Source organism: Stomoxys calcitrans, chromosome 1 (genome assembly GCF_963082655.1).
Source record: "Stomoxys calcitrans chromosome 1, idStoCalc2.1, whole genome shotgun sequence".
Lineage (NCBI taxonomy): Eukaryota > Metazoa > Arthropoda > Insecta > Diptera > Muscidae > Stomoxys > Stomoxys calcitrans.
In genome coordinates this window covers 72,743,243-72,766,725 of record NC_081552.1, presented here as the reverse complement: position 1 = coordinate 72,766,725, position 23,483 = coordinate 72,743,243, and the positions used below count along the sequence as shown (strand labels likewise).

At 39.1% G+C, this 23,483-nt stretch overlaps 1 protein-coding gene and 1 long non-coding RNA gene across 2 annotated transcripts in view; both read right to left on the bottom strand.

Moving 5' to 3' along the window:
- Window positions 1-235: 235 nt before the first annotated feature.
- On the bottom strand, window positions 236-2,914 carry LOC106085594 (uncharacterized). Its single transcript, XR_009396406.1, has 3 exons — window positions 2,819-2,914; window positions 2,701-2,760; window positions 236-360 (listed from the first exon to the last, which is right to left on the bottom strand). It is a non-coding gene; the product is annotated as an uncharacterized LOC106085594 (long non-coding RNA).
- Window positions 2,915-6,257: 3,343 nt separating this feature from the next.
- LOC106085592 (pro-interleukin-16) overlaps window positions 6,258-23,483 on the bottom strand; it is a 93,205-nt gene continuing 75,979 nt past the window's right edge. Inside the window, exons 2-6 of the mRNA XM_059370950.1 lie at window positions 12,385-15,527; window positions 12,186-12,314; window positions 7,761-8,202; window positions 7,550-7,684; window positions 6,258-7,483 (exon numbers count right to left, since the gene is read on the bottom strand). Coding sequence (XP_059226933.1) covers window positions 7,335-7,483; window positions 7,550-7,684; window positions 7,761-8,202; window positions 12,186-12,314; window positions 12,385-15,501 — 3,972 coding nt within the window. The 5' untranslated portion in view covers window positions 15,502-15,527 and the 3' untranslated portion in view covers window positions 6,258-7,334. The remainder of the gene's footprint in view (window positions 7,484-7,549; window positions 7,685-7,760; window positions 8,203-12,185; window positions 12,315-12,384; window positions 15,528-23,483) is intronic.

Below are 23,483 nucleotides of genomic sequence, written 5' to 3'. Positions count from 1 at the left end.
CCTATCGCCCAAAGGACTTTCGGCTCAGACACAATTTCCCCAATGGCCTCCGACGAATGCATATCAGTGACAACCTCTTCTGGCGTCCCTCTAGGAAAGGGACATTACACAGACAAAATTAAAAATAAGGTTCAATTAAGAAATTTGTACATCCAATCAAAAAATTTGCTGAAATCGGTCCTATAAAGAAAATTGTGTTTTTTATCAACATTTTTTAATAAAAACAAATAATTGATATTTTTCATATGAACAAAAAACTTTTTATTTCATTGGATTAAATTGCGCATAAAACATAAAATATATAGCTTAAACAAATTATCGTTTCCATTATGGACCTCTCTTCATTGACGGGGACATATTCTGTAAAGAATATCTTAAAAAACAATTATTTATATACAGAGTAAAAAAAGTTGATATGGTCAGATCCAATTAAATCCGAAAAATGGTTATATATATTTGGATCTAATTGTATCAAATTAGATACAATTAATTGTATCTCAAATTTGTCACAGATATAAACTGATATTATTATATATATTGGGTTGCCCAAAAAGTAATTGCGGATTTTTTAGAAGAAAGTAAATGCATTTTAAATAAAACTTAGAATGAACTTTAATCAAATATACTTTTTTTACACTTTTTTTCTAAAGCAAGCTAAAAGTAACAGCTGATAACTGACTGAAGAAAGAATGCAATTACAGAGTCACAAGCTGTGAAAAAATTTGTCAACGCCGACTATATGAAAAATCCGCATTTACTTTTTGGGCAACCCAATAATTGGATCCTAAATCTTAAATTAAAAAAATTGTGTTTTTTACATATAAATATTATTGATGTTTATTTCTGCTTGATGGCATCAAAAAAAAAAAAAAAAAGATTTTTTCTCTAGCGTTGGACCTGTAGGGTTAGACCAGTATATAAAATGTCGCTTGAGGAAATGCCGGTGGAAGTTTTCTATGAAGCGTTGAATACCACTTTAACCTTAGTGGACACACTTTCAGGCCTAACCACAGCATGGGTTGCAAATAGAAAGAACAAAAGTGAGATTTCTCGCAGATTTCAGTTGGTTGCGTAGGTTACATATGATCTAGTCTTATATATTCAGCTAACACTTTTGTATACTCTGCTTCTAAATCTGGAAACTTCCTCACAGTCTTCTCCGCACGTAGATATTGTCCTAAGGCTGCACGGCGTGAAGATCCCAGTATCATCTTAGGCGAAAGGTTTTATCGGAAAGGCAATCTGACTTAATTCGTCCCGTCTGGTAGCCATTTCGTTGTCTTTTGGAAAAATTGTTCACAGAAAGCATCATCTTCTGTAATAGGAATTGGGGCAGGAACTGCCTCGATTTCCCAGAATCTTCGAAGCTCTTCGTTCAGTGTGTCAGGGGAAGTCACCCAGGTGGCAGACGCTGTTATCGTGCGCTTTCTAAGAGGATCGCTAACTAGCCACCCAAATGCTGTCTCTTGCGCGAAAAGATCCCCTGAAATGTTGGGTTTAATCCCATGTCTTATAGTTGACGGTAATACGCCACTTCCCAGAAGCATATCTATTGGACCTGGTTTAAAAAATTTAGGATCCGCTAGATCCAGATGGTTCAAACCTGACCAGTCCGAAATTGGTATAAGAACACCTGGCAACAAATGCTTCTCTCTCGAAACAACAATAACTGATGTGCCTATTATAAAATGAGAATTGCGAGCCTATAACGTGAGGCAGCATAACTTGGAGCAGTATTCGAGTGCAGTAACTCCCAGTCCTGAAATCCTCGTAAATGATTTCTTGATTGGAATAGACAATCTGTTAAACAGAGTACCCAAATGTTCTATGTCGACCAAGAAAGTGGGCAGCACAGTTTCCTCCCCCGATTCTGTGAAATGTGATTAGACATTCCATCATAAGCGGCGTCAGATGTTGAAGGCTGGTCATAGTATTCAGTATCTGTATGAAAAGTCTCCGTACGATATAGAGTAGTTCCGGTTCCTGCCTTTATTGGTCCAGGATTTCGCTCATGGCCTGATGTATTACCAGAGTCAGGATGCAGCACTGTGTAATGTTTCGGTTTGCATTTCTGACAAACATTCTCACTTTGACAGCTATTGCCAACATATCCGTTTCGAAGGACCAGGCGGGTGGCATGTTGAACCTAGTTCAAGCCGGTTCAACAACAACTATGTTCCATCACTACACCTGCGCACTACGCACTTTCCACTTTAGTTTTAGGTAAATGAATTTCTTGAATTGTTATATAAAATGAATTATTAGTAAAACAGATTGTATATCTGACACCCGGCAACCCTAATCGCTTTAAGTTGCACCCCTATCTATCTCACATCCACATCAATTGCATTTGCTGAAATAGAGTTTTTTGTTTAGGCATAAATTATGTTCATGTTGTTTTATATTCACTGCCTTAGACACTTGTGCTAAACCATCCAAGGTGGTAAGAGCTCATACACCCACATACACTGTGACACATAAAAACTTGGTTTTTTCCTCTGCTGCTACTTGTCTGGGAGATTCACTCTACATCTACAGTCCACTTTCTTACAGAAGGACCTGCTGGACTTGTACAATTGTTTTTACGGATCGTGGAACTGAAAACATCGAAACTTTTAACATGAGTTAATAAAAGCGTTGCCTACCAAAGGAATATTTTACTAGTTTTGAATAAAATTTTGGTTTAGTAAAACTACTTACCACATTCAAGTTAATGAAGTATTTGCAACTAACTAAAGATGTGTTAAATCTATTTAACAACTGCAATTTTTGCTGGTGTTAAGCAAAATTTAACCAAATTATATTAAATTTTACTTACTTAATTGGAATTTGTTTTTTACTCAATTCTATGAACCATTACTGGTACTACGTTCTTTTTTGTGGGAAAATTTCCGAAAATCGTTCTTTCGGTGGTCTGACAAGGTTACCACATTTGATATTTTTGGGTTTCTTTGGCCAAAATGTTGCCATTTACACATAAAAATTAATATGGCATTAAACAATTTATCAGCTGCTTACGTGCATGTGTACAGACAAATGTGAGTGTGTGGGTCGTATTGAAATTGTAGGTTGTTGTTATTTCAACCAAAACTCACCCCTTCGTAATTAATAAATAATCAAACACAAAACAATTTAAAAAGAGACAAATATAGCATTTATTTGTAAAAACAATTAGATTTTGTAGTATTTTCACAGTTATAAGTTAAATAAGCTCAACTTTCCAAAAGCCTTTGGCAGCATCTTCCACTTTTATCCAAATATTGTTGTTGTAATTGAAAGACCAAAAGCACAACAGATTCTTTCACAAATCTTATTATTTCGTACAGATTGATTGAGGTGCTTGTTGTAAAAGAGATATTTATATTTCTTTCGAGTATATTTATTTATATTTAAACAAGTAAGAGCGTGCTAAGTTCGCCCGGGCCGAGTCTTATATACCCTCCACCATGGATCGCATTTGTCGAGTTCTATGCGCGGTATCTCTTTTTAGGCAAACAAAGAATATTGAATAAGAACTGTTATACTATTGGAGCTGTATCAAGTTATAGTCCGATTCGGACCATAAATAAATGCTGAACATTGTAGAAGTCATTGTCTAATATTTCAGTTCATTCGGATAAGAATTGCGCCTTGTAGGGGCTCAAGAAGCAAAATCGGGAGATCCGTTTATTTGGGTGCTGTATCAAGCTATTGATCGATTCAGACCATGTTAGACACGTATGTTGAAGGTCATGAGAGAAGCCGTTGTACAAAATTTCTGCCAAATTGGATGAGAATTGCACCCTCTAGAGGCTCATTTGCACCATACTTAGCACAGTTATTGCAAGTCATAACAAAACACCTTATGCAAAATTTCAGCGAAATCGGATGAAAATTGCGCGCTCTTTTGGTTCTAGAAGTCAAGATCCAAGATCGGTTTATATGACAGCTATATCAGATTATAAAACGATTTGAATCATACTAAACACAGTTGTTGGAAGTGATACCAAAACACCACGTGCAAAATTTCAGTCAAATCGGATGGGAATTGCGCCCTCTAGAGGCTGAAGAAATCAAGACCCAAGATCGGTTTATATGGCAGCTATATCAGGTTATGGACCGATTTGAACCATACTTAGCACAGTTGTTGGAAGTAATACCAAAACACTACGTGCAAAATTTCAGTCAAATCGGATGGGAATTGCGCCCTCTAGAGGCTGAAGAAGTCAAGACCCAAAATCGGTTTATATGGCAGCTATATCAAAACATGGACCGATATGAACCATATTTGGCGCAGTTGTTGGAAGTGATACCAAAACACCACGTGCAAAATTTCAGTCAAATCGGACTAGAATTGCTCAAGAAGTCAAGACCCAAGATCGGTTTATACGGCGGCTATATCAAAACATGGACCGACCCCAACCGACCTACACTAATAAGAAGTATTTGTGCAAAATTTCAAGCGGCTACCTTTACTCCTTCGAAAGATAGCGTGCTTTTGACAGACAGACGGACGGATGGATGGATATGGCTAGATCGACTTAGAATGACATCACGATCAAGAATATGTATACTTTATGGGTTCTCAGATGCATATTTCGAGGTGTTACAAACAGAATGACGAAATTAGTATACCCCCATCCTATGGTGGAGGGTATAAAAATACTTTCTTATTTATGCATCCACAAACACTATTTGATTCCACCCAGGTAAATACATCTGAGCACCATCATTAACACTAGAAAACACTCAGTTACAATTAGAAGTTTGGCGATCGCGTTTGTCTTGCGTACGAAAATGACTTGTTGCACAGCGACTGGGGTTGTGCTATTGTATTTTTGGGCGTCGTGAAATGTAAACTTTTCCTATATGAAAAAACAAGTTATGACGAAACGAACACATTTCGGCAGATTTTTCCGTTTGTTTTTTTATATGGGGTTTGAAAAGTTTTTTTTTACAAGTCAATTCCATATTTAATCGGTGATATATTGGGAAATAAATAGTAATGTTCAGGGTGGGATGGAAACAATCTTCCTTACCGACCCCTCTGCCAGTGATGCGTTGATAATCCGGCATTTCAGCACCGTATCAAACCAATTTACCAAAAGAAGGGAACTTTCATGTTCAGCAGAGTGCCATTTATGGATTCCAACTTCGCGTCATTGGAAGTCCCTTCTATCCCCAAGAAGGCCGCGAAAGTGAATTCGGCCACACCTTAAATTCTCGTCATAAAGGGCACTATCAACTGATTAACCTTTGGTGTACGCATGCTGATAGCCACATGCCAGTGAAGGGTCGAGACGGTCCCTACTACATATGTCAATTAGTCTCTCCAAAAGGCTTTTTCCTCTTCCTGTTTCTGTGCCACGCAATGGACAAATCCGACCTAAGGGTGAGATTTCCCTAGGTTAGGTTGAAAAGAGGGTGCAGATATTAATCCAACCCATGCCATTATGGACATACATTTAAGCCAGTAATCGGGTTGTTGTGCGCTCTAAAAACTATAAAGTAACCTCTAAAAACAAAATTTTAAGTTAGGAATTCCATGCTACTTACAAAATCCTTAATTGCTTTCAATTCCTAAGCTGGTTCATGCCTGATATTGTGTCTCCACTTAAGTACCGGTATTTGTTGGACCCAAAAGCCGTGCAATGACAAATGAAATGCTCCAACGTTTCATCATCTTCCTCGCATGCCCTACACATGGTATCACTTGCCGCACCGATTTTACATAAGTCTTATGTGTCTCTCTCCAATAGCTATACTGACCTCCTTCTTGCTTCCTTTCAGTAATAGCCTCGTTTTGTCACGATTTGGATCCCCCCAAATGGAATTTTCGCCACCCTCCGACCGTTTCGCTGTTCCACAATGATGTCGCCCACTCCCTTATCTCGGTCTGCGTCGACCCGAAAGTTTATTGACAGCAGTCCTCTGGCCTTCACCGCCAAATCGTCTGCCCTTTCATTTCCCCTACTCCGTTATGGCCGGCACCCAAACGATGCGGATTTTGTCATCCTCAGAGAAGGCGTTAATCTCCTTCTTACACTGCAAGGCTGTTCGTGATCTTACCGTCCTGGTTGTTCGAGATGTTCACACTCGACGTCCTAGCGCATTCCGCACCACATCACTTCACGCATTCCGTGATCGCCCGGATTTCCCTAACAGTCTTTTCTTTTCCAATAAAAAAATGTGTTTTTTTTGTTTGTTTAATATTTTTCGTATATGGGTATATATAATAAATTTTATTTATTTCATATGATTGTTGGTTGGGTTTTCTTTATTTAATTAAGTAGGAATAGTAGATTATAAATATGTATATATATTTATGGTAAATGTTGATTTTAACCCATGGCAGGGCAAAATAACATATACGCTGAATAATAAGTATGTATATGATTAATTAAAATTGATTAATATTAAGTAGATATACAATAATATATGTATGTAATAGTAAATGTAAGTGTACAAATAGTTTTAATCATATTTTATTAATAGGCATAAAAGTATTTTTTTAAGGTTAACAAAATATGCAAATAAAACCATAAAAAATATATATGTAAATGTTTTAAGTATTAAATGAAAAAAAAAAAAATATACACATTCTTTGTTATTATTGATATTTTTGTTTAATTTCTCCGTTTTGTTTTTTTTTCTATAATAAATGCAAAGTTAAAGCACATTTTTTCTACAAAAAATTAAAAATAAAATAAAAGGAATATTTAAAACAAAAATAGAATTACACAAATATGAACAAAATTGATAAATAATAATTATGGCGCTTACATAGAGACAGAATTAAAGATTTTTTAAACAATTTCTATAGGCGTGTGGGTGTAACAAATTAACCATAAGAACAAATTTACAAAATAAATTCGCAATTTAAGTACAAAACATGTTTTGGAAAATAGAAGAAGCTTAGACCAAAGAAATTTCAATAAGAGTTTTTTAATACAGATAATTGCACTTTTTTTTGTTATATATTAAAGAACCATTTGTTTTTTTTTCCATAAATTTAAAATTTAAATGCTTTAAAGTTTTCCCCAAAATTTGTGTGTGTATGTGTGTGTGTGTTTTGTAGCCATTATTTTCGCCGTGCAAATAAAACTTGGTTTCATTTACAAGAGTTTTATTTCGTGTGTTAAGAGCAAATGGCAAGAATTTGTTTTTCTTCTTTTTTTTTTCTACTAAAAACTAATAGTATTTTTTTATGTGTATGTGGTTTTATACAGTATTTTATGTTTTTAATTTACTTTCTAAGTAAATATGTATGTATGTAGATAAAAAACAAAAAAAAAGAGTTTTTTTTAAATAAAAACTAAAACTTAACTTCTGGTCGTTTCAAATGAATTAACATTTTATGCAAATACGATTTTAACTGGGCCTAAAGGCAACTGTTTCATGTAATTCCATGCATCCACCCGGGTCATTTTGGCTGTAGAGCTTCCATTGATGCTTAGGATTTCATCACCGTTGCGCACCTGATTGGTTTTTTTGGCGGCTCCACCTGTGAGATTAGAAAAAATAGCAAAATTGTAACATTTTTCTTTAGGCACACACCAAAAATACCTACCCATGAATACTTTTTTCACTATCAAAGGTCGGTTACCCAAAGGCGAATCGAAACCTCCCTCAATGGAGAAACCCAAACCACAGCTATCTTTGATAATCTCCACAACACGTGCACTATTTGGTGTAGTGGATTCTTCTGCAAAGGAAATATTAAAAAATTTCGTTACTTTTTTGTTTTTTTTTTTTTGAAATTTTCTTTTGAAATACTCCACCTTGTGCTCTAATTTCTGCTTGCAAAGCATTTCTGGTTTCTTGTGCCCTTTCCAAAAGTTCACTTGTTGAGATTTTGCTTACATCTGGCCTGGACAATTGACGTCTGGCTCTAATACTGGCCAAGGTGGCAGTTTCCGTAGTCATAGCAGAGGGCGGCTGTGGACTGCTGCGACTGCTGGAACTTGTGCTCGATGGTGTTGTATTATTGTTGACACTGTGCCGACTGGTGGAACTTGTTGCCTCCTCATTGGATATGACATCCAAATCAAGATCCAATGATCTGGAAGCTTTGTGGTAACTACGTTTCTTTTCATAATCAATCTCTGTTGGTTTCTCGTTGAGACTGGATAGAGAGCCCAAGGAGGAGCGTTTCTTGCTCAGAGGTTTAACCACCACAGATTCGGAACGTGTAACCACAAGCACAACTTCAGGTCGGGGAGTCTATAAGAAAGGAATGAGAAATTTGTATTAAACGGTAGTTTGGGAAAAGGTTAAGACTGCTTGTACCATCCGAAAACATAAAATAATCCAGGAATCTAATCTTGAAATAATAGGGTGGCTAACAAACAGTGTAGTGTTCTACGTTCAGGTCACGTTGGTACCCCAGTAGAGGGGATGATTGGCTCTGCAGTCACTTTTCGTAGGTTAGGAAAATGGTAGGGAGGGAAAAGTTCTAAACTAAAGATAGCATCCAAAAAAATAATTCAATTGCAATAAATGAATTTTTCGACAAGTAAACTTCTTTTATGAAAATCGTTGGAACTTTGTTTACGGTAAAATTGCAAGTAGTGTGACAAAGAACGGACATAATAAGTTTCTTTTGCTGTAAGCAAAACATTTTTGGCTCAAAAGAAGTTTTGAATTTTCGCTTAAAAGAGCCATCGTTTATCACAGACGAAGTTCCTAAAAGTTTTACCATAACCGAAGTAAATTATACATCAAAATTTAGCAAATTCACGACTAACTTTCAAAAGTAAAGGGAAAATGTTGTATTTTTACTATAAAAAAATACTTTTCCAATAAAACAGTTTTTTTGCCGCAAAGATATTTCAAACGATTTAAGAACACAATGTAATAAGGAAACTAAATCCAGAAATCTAAAAGTTGGTCAACGAATATAATGGGAATTTATGGCTAGAACAATTAAAGCACTGTTACTTAAGTGTCGGCATTGGTATGACACTTTATATCCTATAGCGGTGGGTATAAAAGGTTAAACAGTGATTTCACTAAAGTGGGGTTTAACCTTTACCTCTGCTCTATTCCACACCCTCTAGATGAGCTCTCTTATAGAGCTCTATGTATGAAAAATAGGCAAAGCGAAGGGAGTGAGAGCGATTCGTACAGAGCGATTTCCCTTCCCTCCCAAGCCATGTTGGAGAATACCCAAGTGGTAAGCATCAGCATGGATTTCGCAAATTCATAGCACGACGAGTGTCTTGCCATATTAAACGGGATCTCAACCAAGCCAACCCGTGCCATATGAGGTTCTAAGACTCTTGACCTATCGAAAGCTATCGATACGTTCAGCCATCCTACCAGCCGGGCCTGAAACGAAGCAGGGAGTTCCCCAAGTGAAGCAGGGAGTTCCCCAAGGCGGGGTGATATCTCCGGCACTCTTTAACCTCTACTTATCCTCCATTCCAGCTCCTCCTCTGCCTCACCTATCGCGCAGCTTTACTACAAATGGTGATAATATGCGCCAAAAAATCATCGTACGCCGGTAGCTGAATGTGAGTGCCGATGGTGATGTCACATTTTACAGTCTCCGCACATGCTAATGGAATTTGTGTATTTAAAGTCAAAGAGTAGGACCAAGGTCCTCAAATAGCTTATCGCTGTTTTACAATCTGCAACAGGCTGTTTGCTTAGTTTTATTGTGGACAACCTTCATCAAGAGCAAAGATTCTTTCCGCATGTATATACAACTACATAATGTCTAAGCAGTATTCTCTGGGCTGCTATGGCGATAGTAATCCAAATCATGCAAGTGTGGATACGCACCAACCGCCCAGAGACGTCTGGTTGTATCTTCCTGATCTAGAGCGAGCAGTTTAGTACAACAATAACTGTTCTATATCAAACAGTGTATCCGGCAGCTATGAAAAGCAACCGAGAGTATGCCCTTGGCCAATCAGAGTAGTCTGGGATTGATGCTAAAATGCCACATATAACAAGGAACTTGTCACCTGCCCAGTCGATTCTACTCTACTTACAACCAGATCCCCCTTGAACGCATCCTGATGGCCAGTTTAATGTCCGTCCACACTTAACACACACCCACACTCAACGTCCTCGCGTTAACACCACACGTCAGCGCCCTGATCTCCGCCTGTAGGAACATGTTATGGTCAGGCAGGCGAAAACACAAATGTTCCTAAATTAAAAAAATTGTAATGTGCGTTCTTTTTATACCCACCACCGAAGGATGGGGGTATATTCATTTTGTCATTCGACAAAATGAAATATCCATCGAAATATCCATTTCCGACCCTATAAAGTATATATATTTTTGATCAGCGTAAAAATCTAAGACGATCTAGCCATGTCCGTCCGTCTGTCCGTCTGTCTGTTGAAATCACGCTACAGTCTTTAAAAATAGAGATATTGAGCTGAAATTTTGCACAGATTCTTTTTTGTCCATAAGCAGGTTAAGTTCGAAGATGGGCTATATCGGACTATATCTTGATATAGCCCCCATATAGACCGATCCGCCGATTTAGGGTCTTAGGCCCATAAAAGCTACATTTATTATCCGATTTCGCTGAAATTTGGGACAGTGAGTTGTGTTAGGCCCTTCGACATTCTTCGTCAATTTGGTCCAGATCGGTTCAGATTTGGATATAGCTGCCATATAGACCGATCCTCCGGTTTAGGGTATTAGGCCCACAAAAGCCACATTTACTATCCGATTTTGATGAAATTCGGGGCAGTGAATTGTGTAAGGCCCGTCGACATCCTTCGTTAAGTTGGCCTAGATCGGTTCAGATTTGAATATAGCTGCCATATAGACCGATCCTCCGGTTTAGGGTCTCAGGCCCAGAAAAGCCACATTTATTATCCGATTTTGATGAAATTCGGGACAGTGAATTGTGTAAGGCCCATCGACATCCTTCGTTAATTTGGCTCAGATCGGTTCAGTTTTGGATATAGCTGCCATATAGATCGATTCTCCGATTTATGGTGTAAGGCCCATAATAGCCACATTCATTATCCGATTTTGCTGAAATTTGGGACAGTGAGTTGTGTTAGGCCCTTTGACATATTTCTTCAATTTGGTCCAGATCGGTTCAAATTTGGATATAGCTGCCATATAGACCGATTTCTTGATTTATGGTTTTGGGCCCATAAAATGCTCATTTATTGCCCGATGTCCCCGAAATTTGGAACAGTGAGTTAAGTTAAGCCCCTTGACATACTTCTGTGATATCGCACAGATCGGTCCAGATTTGAATATAGCTGCCATATAGACCGATATCCAGGTTTTAGGTTTTGGGGCCATAAAAGACGCATTTATTGTCCGATGTCGCTGAAATTTGAGACAGTGAGTTTGGTTAGGCTCTTCGACGTCCTTCTTCAATTTTGCCCAGATCGGTCCAGATTTGAATATAGCTGCCATATAGACCAATCTCTGGATTTAAGGTTTAGGGCCCATAAAAGGCGCATTTATTGTCCGATTTCGCCGAAATTTGGGACAGTGCTTAGTGTTAGGCTCTTCGACATGTTTATGCAACTTGGCCCAAATCGGTCCAGATTTGGATATAGCTGCCATGTAGACCGATTCAAAGTCAAAGTCTTGGCCCCATAAAATGCGCATTTATAATCCGATTTCACTGAAATTTGACACAGTGACTTATGTTCGGCTTTTCGACATCCGTGTCGTATATAGTTCAGATCGGTATGAGGTATATGAGTATAAGGTATGAAATTTTCACCGAATTTTGATGAAAGGTGGTTTACATATGTACCCGAGGTGGTGGGTATCCAAAGTTCGGCCCGGCCGAACTTAACGCCTTTTTACTTGTTTATTTTTATCTCTATAGTGCCAAAAAGACTGTTTATCCTTATTCTTACTTTGAACACCCTCTAGAATGAAAATGGTTACTTTGGGGACATTTAGCTAATTGTTTCTTATTTGAAGACAATTCTAGCGCATTTGGCGACAGATAAAGAAAAATAATCATCTCAGTCGTTGTGAGGACACTATTGAACATAGTATTGAAAAAAATATTTGAATTCTGAAAAAATTTTATTCGGGAAGTTGTAAAAACTCCTCAACTTTATGAATACTTTTAGTAATCGAGACAGCATAAACTTTGGCGCTTTTATTTTATTTAAGTTTAAGATTAGTTTGAGGACATTTCTGCATACCCACTTTGGGGACAGAACTAAAGATACTTCAAGGACATGTACACACAACTTACCTTAAGCACCGTTATGGATTCCCGATGTGTTAAACCGCGCATGCTCATGCCGTTAACGGCCAATATGCGATCACCCTTCTTCAAACGCCCATCTTTAGCTGCCGGGGTATTGGACAAAATTTTGTGAATCTTAATTTAAGAAAAAAGTTAGGAATTTAGTAATGTGTTTTTTAGTATCAATCTCCAATTCGCCACTTACCGTTATTTCCTTAGCTTCATAATCAGAGCCACCGGCCAAAGTAATGCCAATGCTCGATTCCGGCGTATCCCTTTGTAAAACTATGATAAAGGCTTCGGGTGTTTTAAGAGGTGGATCGGCTTCTTCAATGATCTGTTGTATATCTTGAGCAGTGATCAAACTCTGATTGCTGCCAAGCGAGGAGAAACTACCAAATTCGGTGGTGTTCTCTTGGGTCGATGAGACATTTTGTGTGGTTGAGCTGACGCCCGACGATGACGATGCTATGGAGTCCAGCGAGGAGAAACGCTCATGATAACTGCCCTTGTGTTGTTGTGACTTGACGCTGAGCAAATTTGTGGTGGAGATAATGGGCGAAATGTTGTTGTTGTTGTTTGTATTGATGATATTGTTTATGTTGTTTTGGGCAGCTGCGGTGCGTTCGAATTTCTCTCTAATCTCGGCTGTACTGATTTTGGGTGTTGTTTTGCTCGACAGACTGGTATAGGTGGTCTTTGTGGTGGTGCTGCTTTCGAATTTCTCGAAAACTGGCTTCAAAGTTCTTTCTGGGGTTCTGGAACTCAAGGTTCGTGATTTAGCTACTTCCACATGCATCCATTGGGATAATTCACTACTATCGCTTGACTTTTTGCTAAGGGGTGAAATGGCCTCCACAGCACGTTGGGGACTTACAGGCTGTACAGGTTGGGAGCTAATGGGAGCTACCACTTTGGCTGGTATGATGATATTATTATTGTTGTTGTTGGTGTTGGGTTTGGTAAAGGCCTTTTGTGAGGGATCAGCTTTGAAGCTCTGCTTACGTTCTTCATCAATAAACATGGCACTGAGCTTAAGGGGCGAACTGCTATCGGCCGATTTGCGACTACTGTCATCTGTATCCGAAGTGATTTCAACATAGGCGGCCACATTGATGACCTTATCGACCAGATTCTGATCGTTCTTTGTGACCAATTTATAATTGATGGGAGCTGTGGGGGAGGCAGCCTTTGAGGACATGGTTATAAGGCTGCTGGTGCTCGACATTAGAGATCGGGGCTTGGATTTATGATGTCTTCTAACTTCATCCTCGTCATAGCCATCGGTGCTATCCTCATCATCGTAAGGACGATTGCGCATCAGCACTGAATTATCACCGCGTCCGTTGCGACACTTGGCCGAGGCCAAAATATTTTTGCGATTTGTGGCTGACTCATTGGAGCCTGACTTCAGAACCCTGCGACTTAGGTCAACAGTGGGTGTGCTGCCCACCGACGAACAGCTGGCTTGGGATCCCGAACCTGAGGTTAAGGTTGAGGTGGTAGAACTGGCTATGGAGGTATTGGTTTCCGAGGAGAGAGTGCGGGTTAGGGCAAACTTTTCGGGCACTTGGGGTACACAGGGAGACATAGGTGGTGAGGAGATGCGTGAGGAAAACACTGAATCGCATGAATCACTCTCTTCATGCAGCATCTGGCGAGGAGTAGCCACTAGTGAAGTGCGCGGAGGCTTTGCTGGTGGTATGGTATTTAGAGCTTCCAAACGTCTTTGGGCCACCAGGGGCGGTACACTTTGGCCAGCTAATTGGTGTCTGGCATTGCCCGAAGTTTGGGTCAGATAATTGCGATTATTAGCAATATTCAGGGTATTGCTGTGTGTGGACACATTGAGAGGCCTCAAGGGGCTGTTGAGGCCAGAGCTTGTGGTGGTGGTGGTAGAACTAATTTCCGTTCTTTTGGCTGGCCGGGGTCCCATACTTATACCTCCGGTCACTGAGCCCACCCCACTATCTGTGGAATCGGTGGACGATGTATTGCCCGAGGCCTTCATCTGATCACTGTCCCGACTTTTGATTTCTGGCAAGTCTAAAATCGGCTCTAGCGGTACATGAGGCCGGTCTGGTATAACCAAGCCTCTCAGCTTAGATAAGCTGCGGCGTCTTTGCTCCAGAATATTGGTTATAGCCGCCTTGCGGGAGGCCTCATCTGGCACGTAGGCTGGCTGGCCCGAGAAGCTAATTTGTCTGTTCAAATGCTGTGTAGAGGCATGACGACGCGGCAATGAGGCATAACTTTGATTGTACTCTGAATTGAGTGTGTTCAAGGAATGCATGGAATCGGAATAGTTGTTTTGAGCGGGCAAAGGCTTGGAAAGCTGATAAAGACGAGCAACTTCGTTAAGGTTTTCCACACTCATGGCACGTGTTTTGTGAAGATTGGTGGCCGCCGAATAGCGCGTGTGCGAGGAGCTATCCAAAAGATTTTCGGTGCTCAAATTCAGAGGTTTGGTGGAACTGTTCGATCTGGAAAAGCTGATGGGTTTGGCAGGCTCCAAGGGAGCCGAATCATCATTGGAGAACATGGCGATTTTGTCGCGCACACTCTTTTCGGATTTTTCATCTTTGCGCCAATCACTTGATCTGCGGGGAGCACTTAAGGAACGCTTGTAGTCGGCAGCATCATAGGAGGGTGCCTCCAGTTTGTGAGCTGTGGGTGTAGAACTGCCGCTGCTGTTGCCACTCGACAGATTCTGAGTGGAGCGGCTGTTTCGCGTGTCAATAATGATTTTGGTGGGAGTGCCAGCAGCAGTGGTCATTGTGGGACTGCGTGAATCCTCTACATTCACCACCAAATCCTGGCGATAGACCTTACGCGGCACTGTGGGTGGTGGTGTGGACTTGGGCAAAGGTGGTGGAGATGCTGCTGTTATTTCATTGCTATTCTTATCCACTACAATGGGTGAGGATTTTTGTTTCTCCACTTCCACTACGGTCTGGGTAACACCATTGTTTGTGGTACTAGTCACATGTGTTGTCCTGGTACTAGCCACCATTGTTTGGCCCACCTTGGAGGCGGCATATAATTTCTCTGTGTACACGGTATTGGTGTTGTCACCGGGCATAGCACCTTTGGTTGTTGTGGTAACACTTTGCAGTAGGCTGGTTGACTTCATCATGCTGGGCGAAGACGAGTTGGAGGAGGTGGAGGAAGGCAGGGGCATAATTAAAGGTTCTGTGAAATTTGGTGGAAATTCATGACCATCAGGCGGTAGACGTGAATAGGTTGGTGGAGACGATAGTGTTAGGTAATCACTGACAATTATGGGCGTGGTCTGTGGCAAGACATGCAGGCCGTTCTCCATTTTGTTTAGATGTCTTTGTTCAAGATCTGCAAAAAACACGACAACAAGAGCACGCACCAACACACATTGGAGGGGGTTAGGTGGTGGTTGTGGTGGTGGAAAACAAAAAACATAAGGTTAATGAATGGGGCGCAAACACAATGGAAATGTGGTTAAATTTAACTAAACGAAATGAGTTTACAAATAATAGGAATTACAAAAATAGTCTGTAAAAAAAGAAAGCAAAACCGAATAAGAGAAAATAATAAAATAAACATGGGGGAACAGAGGGAGTGAACATTTTTCTCTTGAAAGAAAATTAAAAAAAAAAACACTCTCCGAAAAACTAACTACCCACCAAAAGGTGGGAATAATGTCCCCAAATGTTTCTATATTTGGGCTTTACTAAAAATAAAAGATTTTGTTAGTGATTTCCATATCAAAAACATTTCCTTAAGATAAGTCATTACATACTTTGGGACAGTCAATCACATAATTTGGCCATGAATATTCTATAAAGGAACAGGGGCTAATTTCTTACATATAAGTGAGTGCTGTCTGATTCAATTTTAAGCTCAATGACAAGGGGCCATTTTTTACAGTGCGACACCTCTTTGGGGAGAAGTTTTTAAATGGCATAGTACCTCACATATGTCGCCACTGCTGAAAAAACAAAAACAAATTCTGGTATTCTCGCCAGAATTTGAACCCTGGCGTTCAGCGTCAAAAGCCAACAAGCTAACCTCTGCGCTACGGTGGCCTCTACATTCACATACTTTATGATAGTCTATTTGAATGTTGGAAAAAACGTCAATATTCTTTTAGAATCATCACAATGCTTCATTCACGTTGATTAGGGAAAGTAGCCGTCAAAAATATATATATATTCCTTATGTGCCCTTGAAACTATATACTAATTAAATTCATTCTCATAAGAAATAGATTGGCTAAATGGTATGTTAACCAAAATTATTCTAAATAAAATAAAATGTTGGGCGTTATTATAAACATTTTCCTAGAAAAATTATTTCGCATATTTTTGGGATAGTAGTTCTCAGTAGAAGAGATGTCCTCAAAGCATGCTTTTATTATTTGTTTTTATGTTATATTATTATATTGTGTATTGTTCACATTTTTAGAAGCAGATGTTGGTGTTTTTTATAAATTGTTTTATTTTAAATATTTCGATAACAGGCAGTAATCTTCCTCAGGGAACACATTTAAAAAGAAGTGTTGTTTACTTTTATATATTTTATACATTTTATTTTTTGTACAATTTTATCATGTTATTTTATTTCTCTCCCAACAACCGCATTATAAATTGAGCAGCAGGCAGCCTACAAGTCTTAAATTGCAAACAGTTTGCTATAACAGCAACTACTGATGTAATAGCAGCAAAATTTAGTACTAACAGTGTTTGGTATTTTAGCAGACTTTGTCCGAAGAGTGTATTTGTAATGTAGATTAAAGTCTATAAAACGGTCTCCTTTGGAAAATATTTGATCATATTTTGAGGACAGTCGGCCTCAAAGTAAAAAAAAAAAAAACAATCCAAATTATCATATAAGGTGTCTTGAGAAACTTTTCGTACTAAAATGTCCCCAACCTATTCTCCTTAACCAATTATGTACCATGCTAGTTTTAGCTATTTGTAGGCTATTTTCGTGATCCCCCGTAATATGTAAAAATGGGAGATGAGGAGTAAAATAAATAGGAAGTCTAGTTTTAATTTCTAAAACATGTGCTCAAACTATTCTAAAGAAAATATATTCCTCTTTTGTTTTAATGTCCCAATTTTTTCTATGAAGCTGTCCAAAGTTTGCTGCAACATATGGCGTCATCAAGAAATAATTAGAAATTATTATAACGCCAAATTTTGAAAACTCATTCTTATCTTAGATATTCGTATTTGCATTTAAGATCAATAACATTTATGAAAATCGTTTCAGTTTTGTTTTTAGTTGATAAATTACCCCCAAACACCATATGTGTCTTTTTGGCAAATAATTTTTAACGACTCATGGGTATCTTCAGATACACAGATACAGATGTTGATCATCATCGGCAGCGACATTTGATTGTGCCATTTATTAGCAAGCTATAATTATGTTTAACTATACACATCAATTTCCATTTTAGTCATCTATATATTTCAATTATTGAATTGTTTTTTTTTTTTTTTGGTTTCGCTTTGAGAACGAACACAAGCCGAAAATCAAGATAAAGAAATGCATAAAACCATGTCGCCTTAATTAAAACCTCCGAAAAACTACATATGGAGACGGAATTATAAAAAAAAACATCTAAAACTGTGTCTTCTCCCCCCCGAAAACCAGAAATAGTTCTTCAAAAAGCCATGCATAATACAAAAAAAAAAAAAACTTAATAATATGTTTATGCATAGATACCACCCCTCACATAAATTACAATAAAAGAAAAAAGAAAAACATAAAACCTCTTTTTTCCTTTTTTGCAAAATGTCATTTCATAGAGCCACGTCTTTTGGCAATTTTAAGTCATGAGGAATATGGGTTTGTAAACCTTATACTTTTTTTCTTTTGGGGTATGACAAGTGCAAAATCTTACATTTGGTTAAATGGAGTTGCTTCATGGTTTTTTGTCGCATAAATTTCAAATGGTTGAGGGAAAAAGCGAAAGTATCTTGTTTGTGTGTGGAAATAAATAATAATAACAAAACAAAAAGAAAAAATTAAAACCGAGAGGTTTATTCAAATAATGCTCTGATGATGATGATGTGGAGGTTTTGGTGGAATTCCTTAAAGACTCTATGTCTTTAAGACATTAAGGGCTAAGTATATAAGAAAATAATTAAATCAAAAAATAAATGGAAAACCTTAACTTTGTGGTATAGTCAATCTTATACCTAGCAGATTTTTTCTTTTTAATTCTGGGGGGAGTAGGAGAGGGGAGTTTGAGCACCTTTTCTTTAATAGGAAATTTGAATAAATTTATTTATAATCCTTGACATTACAATGAACTAAGGATTGCAAAATTATTAGTTTCGTGAGCCTACAATTATTTTAAAAGTGTAACTTTCTTTTATTTCACTGTATGAAAAATTATCCTCAAAGTGTATTACATTTTATAACAAGGCATACCTTGATGGTCCAGTCTTTCTTTCTTGACACGCATATGAAATAAAACTTTTCAGCCAACAATTTGCAAACATCGAATTGAAAATTGATGAAAGATATATGCATATGGAAACTATATTAAAATTTTTTCAGAACGTAATCTATAGCGTTCGTCCTCTATTCAGAAAAAACACCCACAAAGTTTTATGACACATTAAAGAAAAATAATAACCTTTACTTTACATTTTTTAATACTACAGCACTAATTGACTAGTTTTTTTCTTAGAATTTATTCATTGTACAACTGTCCTTAAAGTATGACACATGGCCCCAATGTATCGAATATATCCCCAAAGTATGACACATGTCCCCAAAGTATGGCATATGTACCCAAAGTATGATAAATGATTCAAAAAAATTTCAAGATATAACCATGTCTGTATTTCGATAATATATGTCTGTATTTCGATAATGGAAATGCCAATTTGGAAAATGACTTAAAAAACAAAAAAACTAACACACTTTTCTCATATCAAGATGTGATGTTTCTTTAAAGTTCAAGACCAATAACGAAGGACCTCCCCTATATAGCCGAGTCTGAAAGGAGTGCCACTGAGTGTTACACTTTCGACGACTACAGGTGTACACTGAAAAAAGTGTTGTCCTTATTTTATATTTTAATTTTTATATTTTAAAGATTGGAGCCAAAGATCAGGAACATAATTTAAATAAGACCATTTTCCAACTTTTTCACGAAACATTTCCTTTGGTGAAAATATTTTACTTGATATTAAGGATTTCCAACTTAAATGGTAGTTTAATAAATCCTTAACATTGTGCATTATTATTAAAGGTACAACTCTTTAAATGAAGGCAAAAATGTCGTCAAAAAGGTGAGGAAATTGACTTTGAGGAAAGCCTACACTCAACCAAATTTGCTTTTTAAAACAGCAAAAATGTTTGCTAAAACATCAGATTTTGTCTGCTGAAAATGGGTAAGCAGACATTGCTGGCGAGTTATTGGCGCCTTCAAATAACCAATGGCCAACATCAGCGTCTGTTCCCAGGTTAGGGGTGGCTGGCGGCGAGCGTCGGATCTTGGAGCAAGCGGCTCGCCACAACGAGGGATACATGCAATCCCACAAACCCATGCGGTTGGGGCGCTGGGCCAGTAACCCGCCCTCGGAAAACATAGAACTACTATGAAAAACAAAGGAAAAGTAACAAGTAAAAGCGTGCTAAGTTCGGCCGGGCCGAATCTTATATACCCTCCACCATGGATCGCATATGTCGAGTTCTTTTCCCGGCATCTCTTCTTAGGCAAAAAAAGGATAAAAGAGAAGATTTGCTCTGCTATTAGAGCGATATCAAGATATGATCCGGTTTGGACCACAATTAAATTATATGTTGGAGACCTGTGTAAAATGTCAGCCAATTCGAATAAGAATTGCGCCCTTTGTGGGCTCAAGAAGTAAAATAGAGAGATCGATTTATATGGGAGCTATATCAGGCTATAAACCGATTCAGACCATAATAAACACGTATGTTAATGGTCATGAGAGAATCCGTCGTACAAAATTTCAGGCAAATCGGATAATAATTGCGACCTCTAGAGGCTCAAGAAGTCAAGATCCCAGATCGGTTTATATGGCAGCTATATCAGGTTATGAACCGATTTGAACCATACTTGGCACAGTTGTTGGATATCATAACAAAATACTACGTGCCAACACTCATTCAAATTGGATAAGAATTGCGCCCTCTAGAGGCTCAAGAAGTCAAGACCCAAGATCGGTTTATATGACAGCTATATCAGGTTATGGACCGATTTGAACCATACTTGGCACAGTTGTTGGATATCATAACAAAACACGTCGTGCAAAATTTCATTCCAATCGGATAAGAATTGCGCACTCTAGAGGCTCAAGAAGTCAAGACCCAAGATCGGTTTATATGGCAGCTGTATCAGGTTATGGACCGATTTCAACCATACTTGGCACAGTTGTGGGATCTCATAACAAAACACGTCGCGCAAAATTTCATCAAAATCGGATAAGAATTGCGCACTCTAGATGCTCAAGAAGTCAAGACCCAAGATCGGTTTATATGGCAGCTATATCAGGTTATGGACCGATTTGAACCATACTTATCACAGTTGTTGGATGTCATAACAAAACACGTCGTGCAAAATTTCATCAAAATCGGATAAGAATTGCGCACTCTAGAGGCTCAAGAAGTCAAGACCCAAGATCGGTTTATATGGCAGCTATATCAAAACATGGACCGATATGGCCCATTTACAATACCAACCGACCTACACTAATAAGAAGTATTTGTGCAAAATTTCAAGCGCCTAGCTTTACTCCTTCGGAAGTTAGCGTGCTTTCGACAGACAGACGGACGGACGGACGGACGGACGGACGGACGGACGGACAGACGGACGGACATGGCTAGATCGACATAAAATTTCACGACGATCAAGAATATATATACTTTATGGGGTCTCAGACGAATATTTCGAGTAGTTACAAACAGAATGACGAAATTAGTATACCCCCCATCTTATGGTGGAGGGTATAAAAACGGACCGCCCCAACGTTGACGACCCACGCAAACGAAAAAAGGACCATGATTTGCGGATCTGCACCTGGAATGTCCTCACTCTTTATAGAGAAGGTGCGGTATACGCGCTGGCGGATGTATTAGAGAAGTACAAGGCAGACATAACCGCCTTACAGGAAGTGCGATGGACTGGGAATGGCGTCACTACAACACCAAACGGTGACGAACTATACTATAGCTGCCATAACACGAGGCATGCATTTGGCTGCGGATTTGTGGTTAGTCGAAGACTGAAACACCTAGTCTCCAGCTTTACTCCGGTGGATGAGAGGCTAGCCACAATCCGCATAAAAGCCAAATTCTTCAACATCAGTCTTATTTGTGGCCATGCCCCGATGGAAGACAAAGACGTGCAGACCAAGGATATTTTCTACGAGCGCCTAGAGAGAGAATATGACCGCTGCCCCACCCATGATATTAAAATCGTTCTGGGAGATTTTAATGCGAAAATAGGGAAGGAAGAAATTTTTGGTCCAACAGTCGGAAAGTTTAGCCTCCACGAGATAACGTCCAGTAATGGGTTGGCTGATAGATTTCGCCGCGGCAAAAAACATGGTAGTTAGTAGCACCAGATTTCAACATAAAAATATCCACAAAGCCACATGGCTGTCACCCGATGAAAACACGAGAAACCAAATTGATCACGTTGTGATAGATGGAAGGCATTCATCCAGCGTGTTAGATGTACGATCGATCCGTGGAGCGAATATAGATTCGGACCATTACCTTGTTGCAGCAAAGGTTCGCACCCGTTTGAACATGGCGAGGAAAGTACGATCTGACACTGCACGGAAGCTGGACATTGAAAAGCTGCAGACACAACAAATGGCAGCGGCATACTCCACTCGACTGACCCAACTGCTTGATGAAAGCACTCCTTGTTCCGATGATATAATGGCGCAGTGGCAAACTATTGCCCACTCCATGGAAAATGCCGCGAAATCCGTACTTGGGTACCGAAAGCCTCCTCCAAAAAACCCGTGGTACGACCAAGAGTGTCGAGATGCTACTGAAGCCAAGAATGCGGTATATAGAGCAACCCTGCAATCAGTAGCAACGCGCCAGATGAAGGAGAGGTATCGGGAGAAAAGGAGAGAGGAGAAACGTCTATTCCGCAGAAAGAAAAAGGAAATGGAAAGACGCGAGTGCGAGCGAATTGAGATGTACAGGAGTCAGAATGAAGTCCGGAAATTCTACCAAAGAATTAAACACCAAACACCCCATCGCATACAAGATACTCTCGAGCGTACTGTGTGAAAGATTAAAACCTAAAGTCAATGAGATAATTGGGCCCTATCAATGCGGCTTTAGACCTAGTAAATCCACCCTAGACCAGATATTCACACTGCGCCAAATCCTGGAAAAGACCCGACAAGGACAAATCAACACCTACCACCTCTTTGTTTGTTGGTATCCCTGCAAAATTAATAAGACTCTGCAGGATGACACTTGCTGATACGCGTTCCTCAGTAAGAATAGGAAAGAATCTCTTCGAACCATTTAATACCAAACGAGGTTTCAGACAAGGAGACAGCCTCTCGTGTGACTTCTTTAATATCCTGCTGGAGAAGATTATACGAGATGCAGAAATGAGTAGATATGGCACACTAATCACAAGAGAGCACATGCTACTTGCCTTTGCCGACGATTGCGATATCATAGGTCGGTCACCGGAAGTAGTAACTGCAGCCTTTGAAAGAATCGAAAGAGAGTCAGTGAAAATGGGTCTGGCAGTAAATGGAGATAAGACGAAATGTATGGTCTTCACTCCCAAAAAGCCTTGTACAACCGAGCAGATAAAGAACATGGAGAAAGATGGGAACCACAACTTTGAGATAGTCAGTAACTTTATCTACCTCGGCACCGCCGTAACCGAAACGAATGACACCAGTTTTGAGATAAAGCGAAGAATAATACTGGCAAACAGATGCTACTTTGGACTAAGTAAGCAGTTTAGAAACAAGGCCATCTCTCGACAGACGAAGACTACACTTTACAAGACACTGATACTACCCGTGCTGTTATATGGTTCTGATGCATGGGTACTTGTGAAAGCAGATGAGGCAGTGCTTGGAGTATTTGAGAGAAAGATTCTTCGTAAAATATATGGACCAGTTTGCGTTAACGGAGAATATAGTCGACGTATGAACCACGAGCTGTATGAGCTGTATGACGACGATAGCATAGTTACACGCATCAAAATACAACGGCTGCGTTGGCTAGGTCATGTTGTCAGAATTGATGAAGAAGCTCCAGCAAAGAAGTCTTTTGAAGGCAAACACGGTG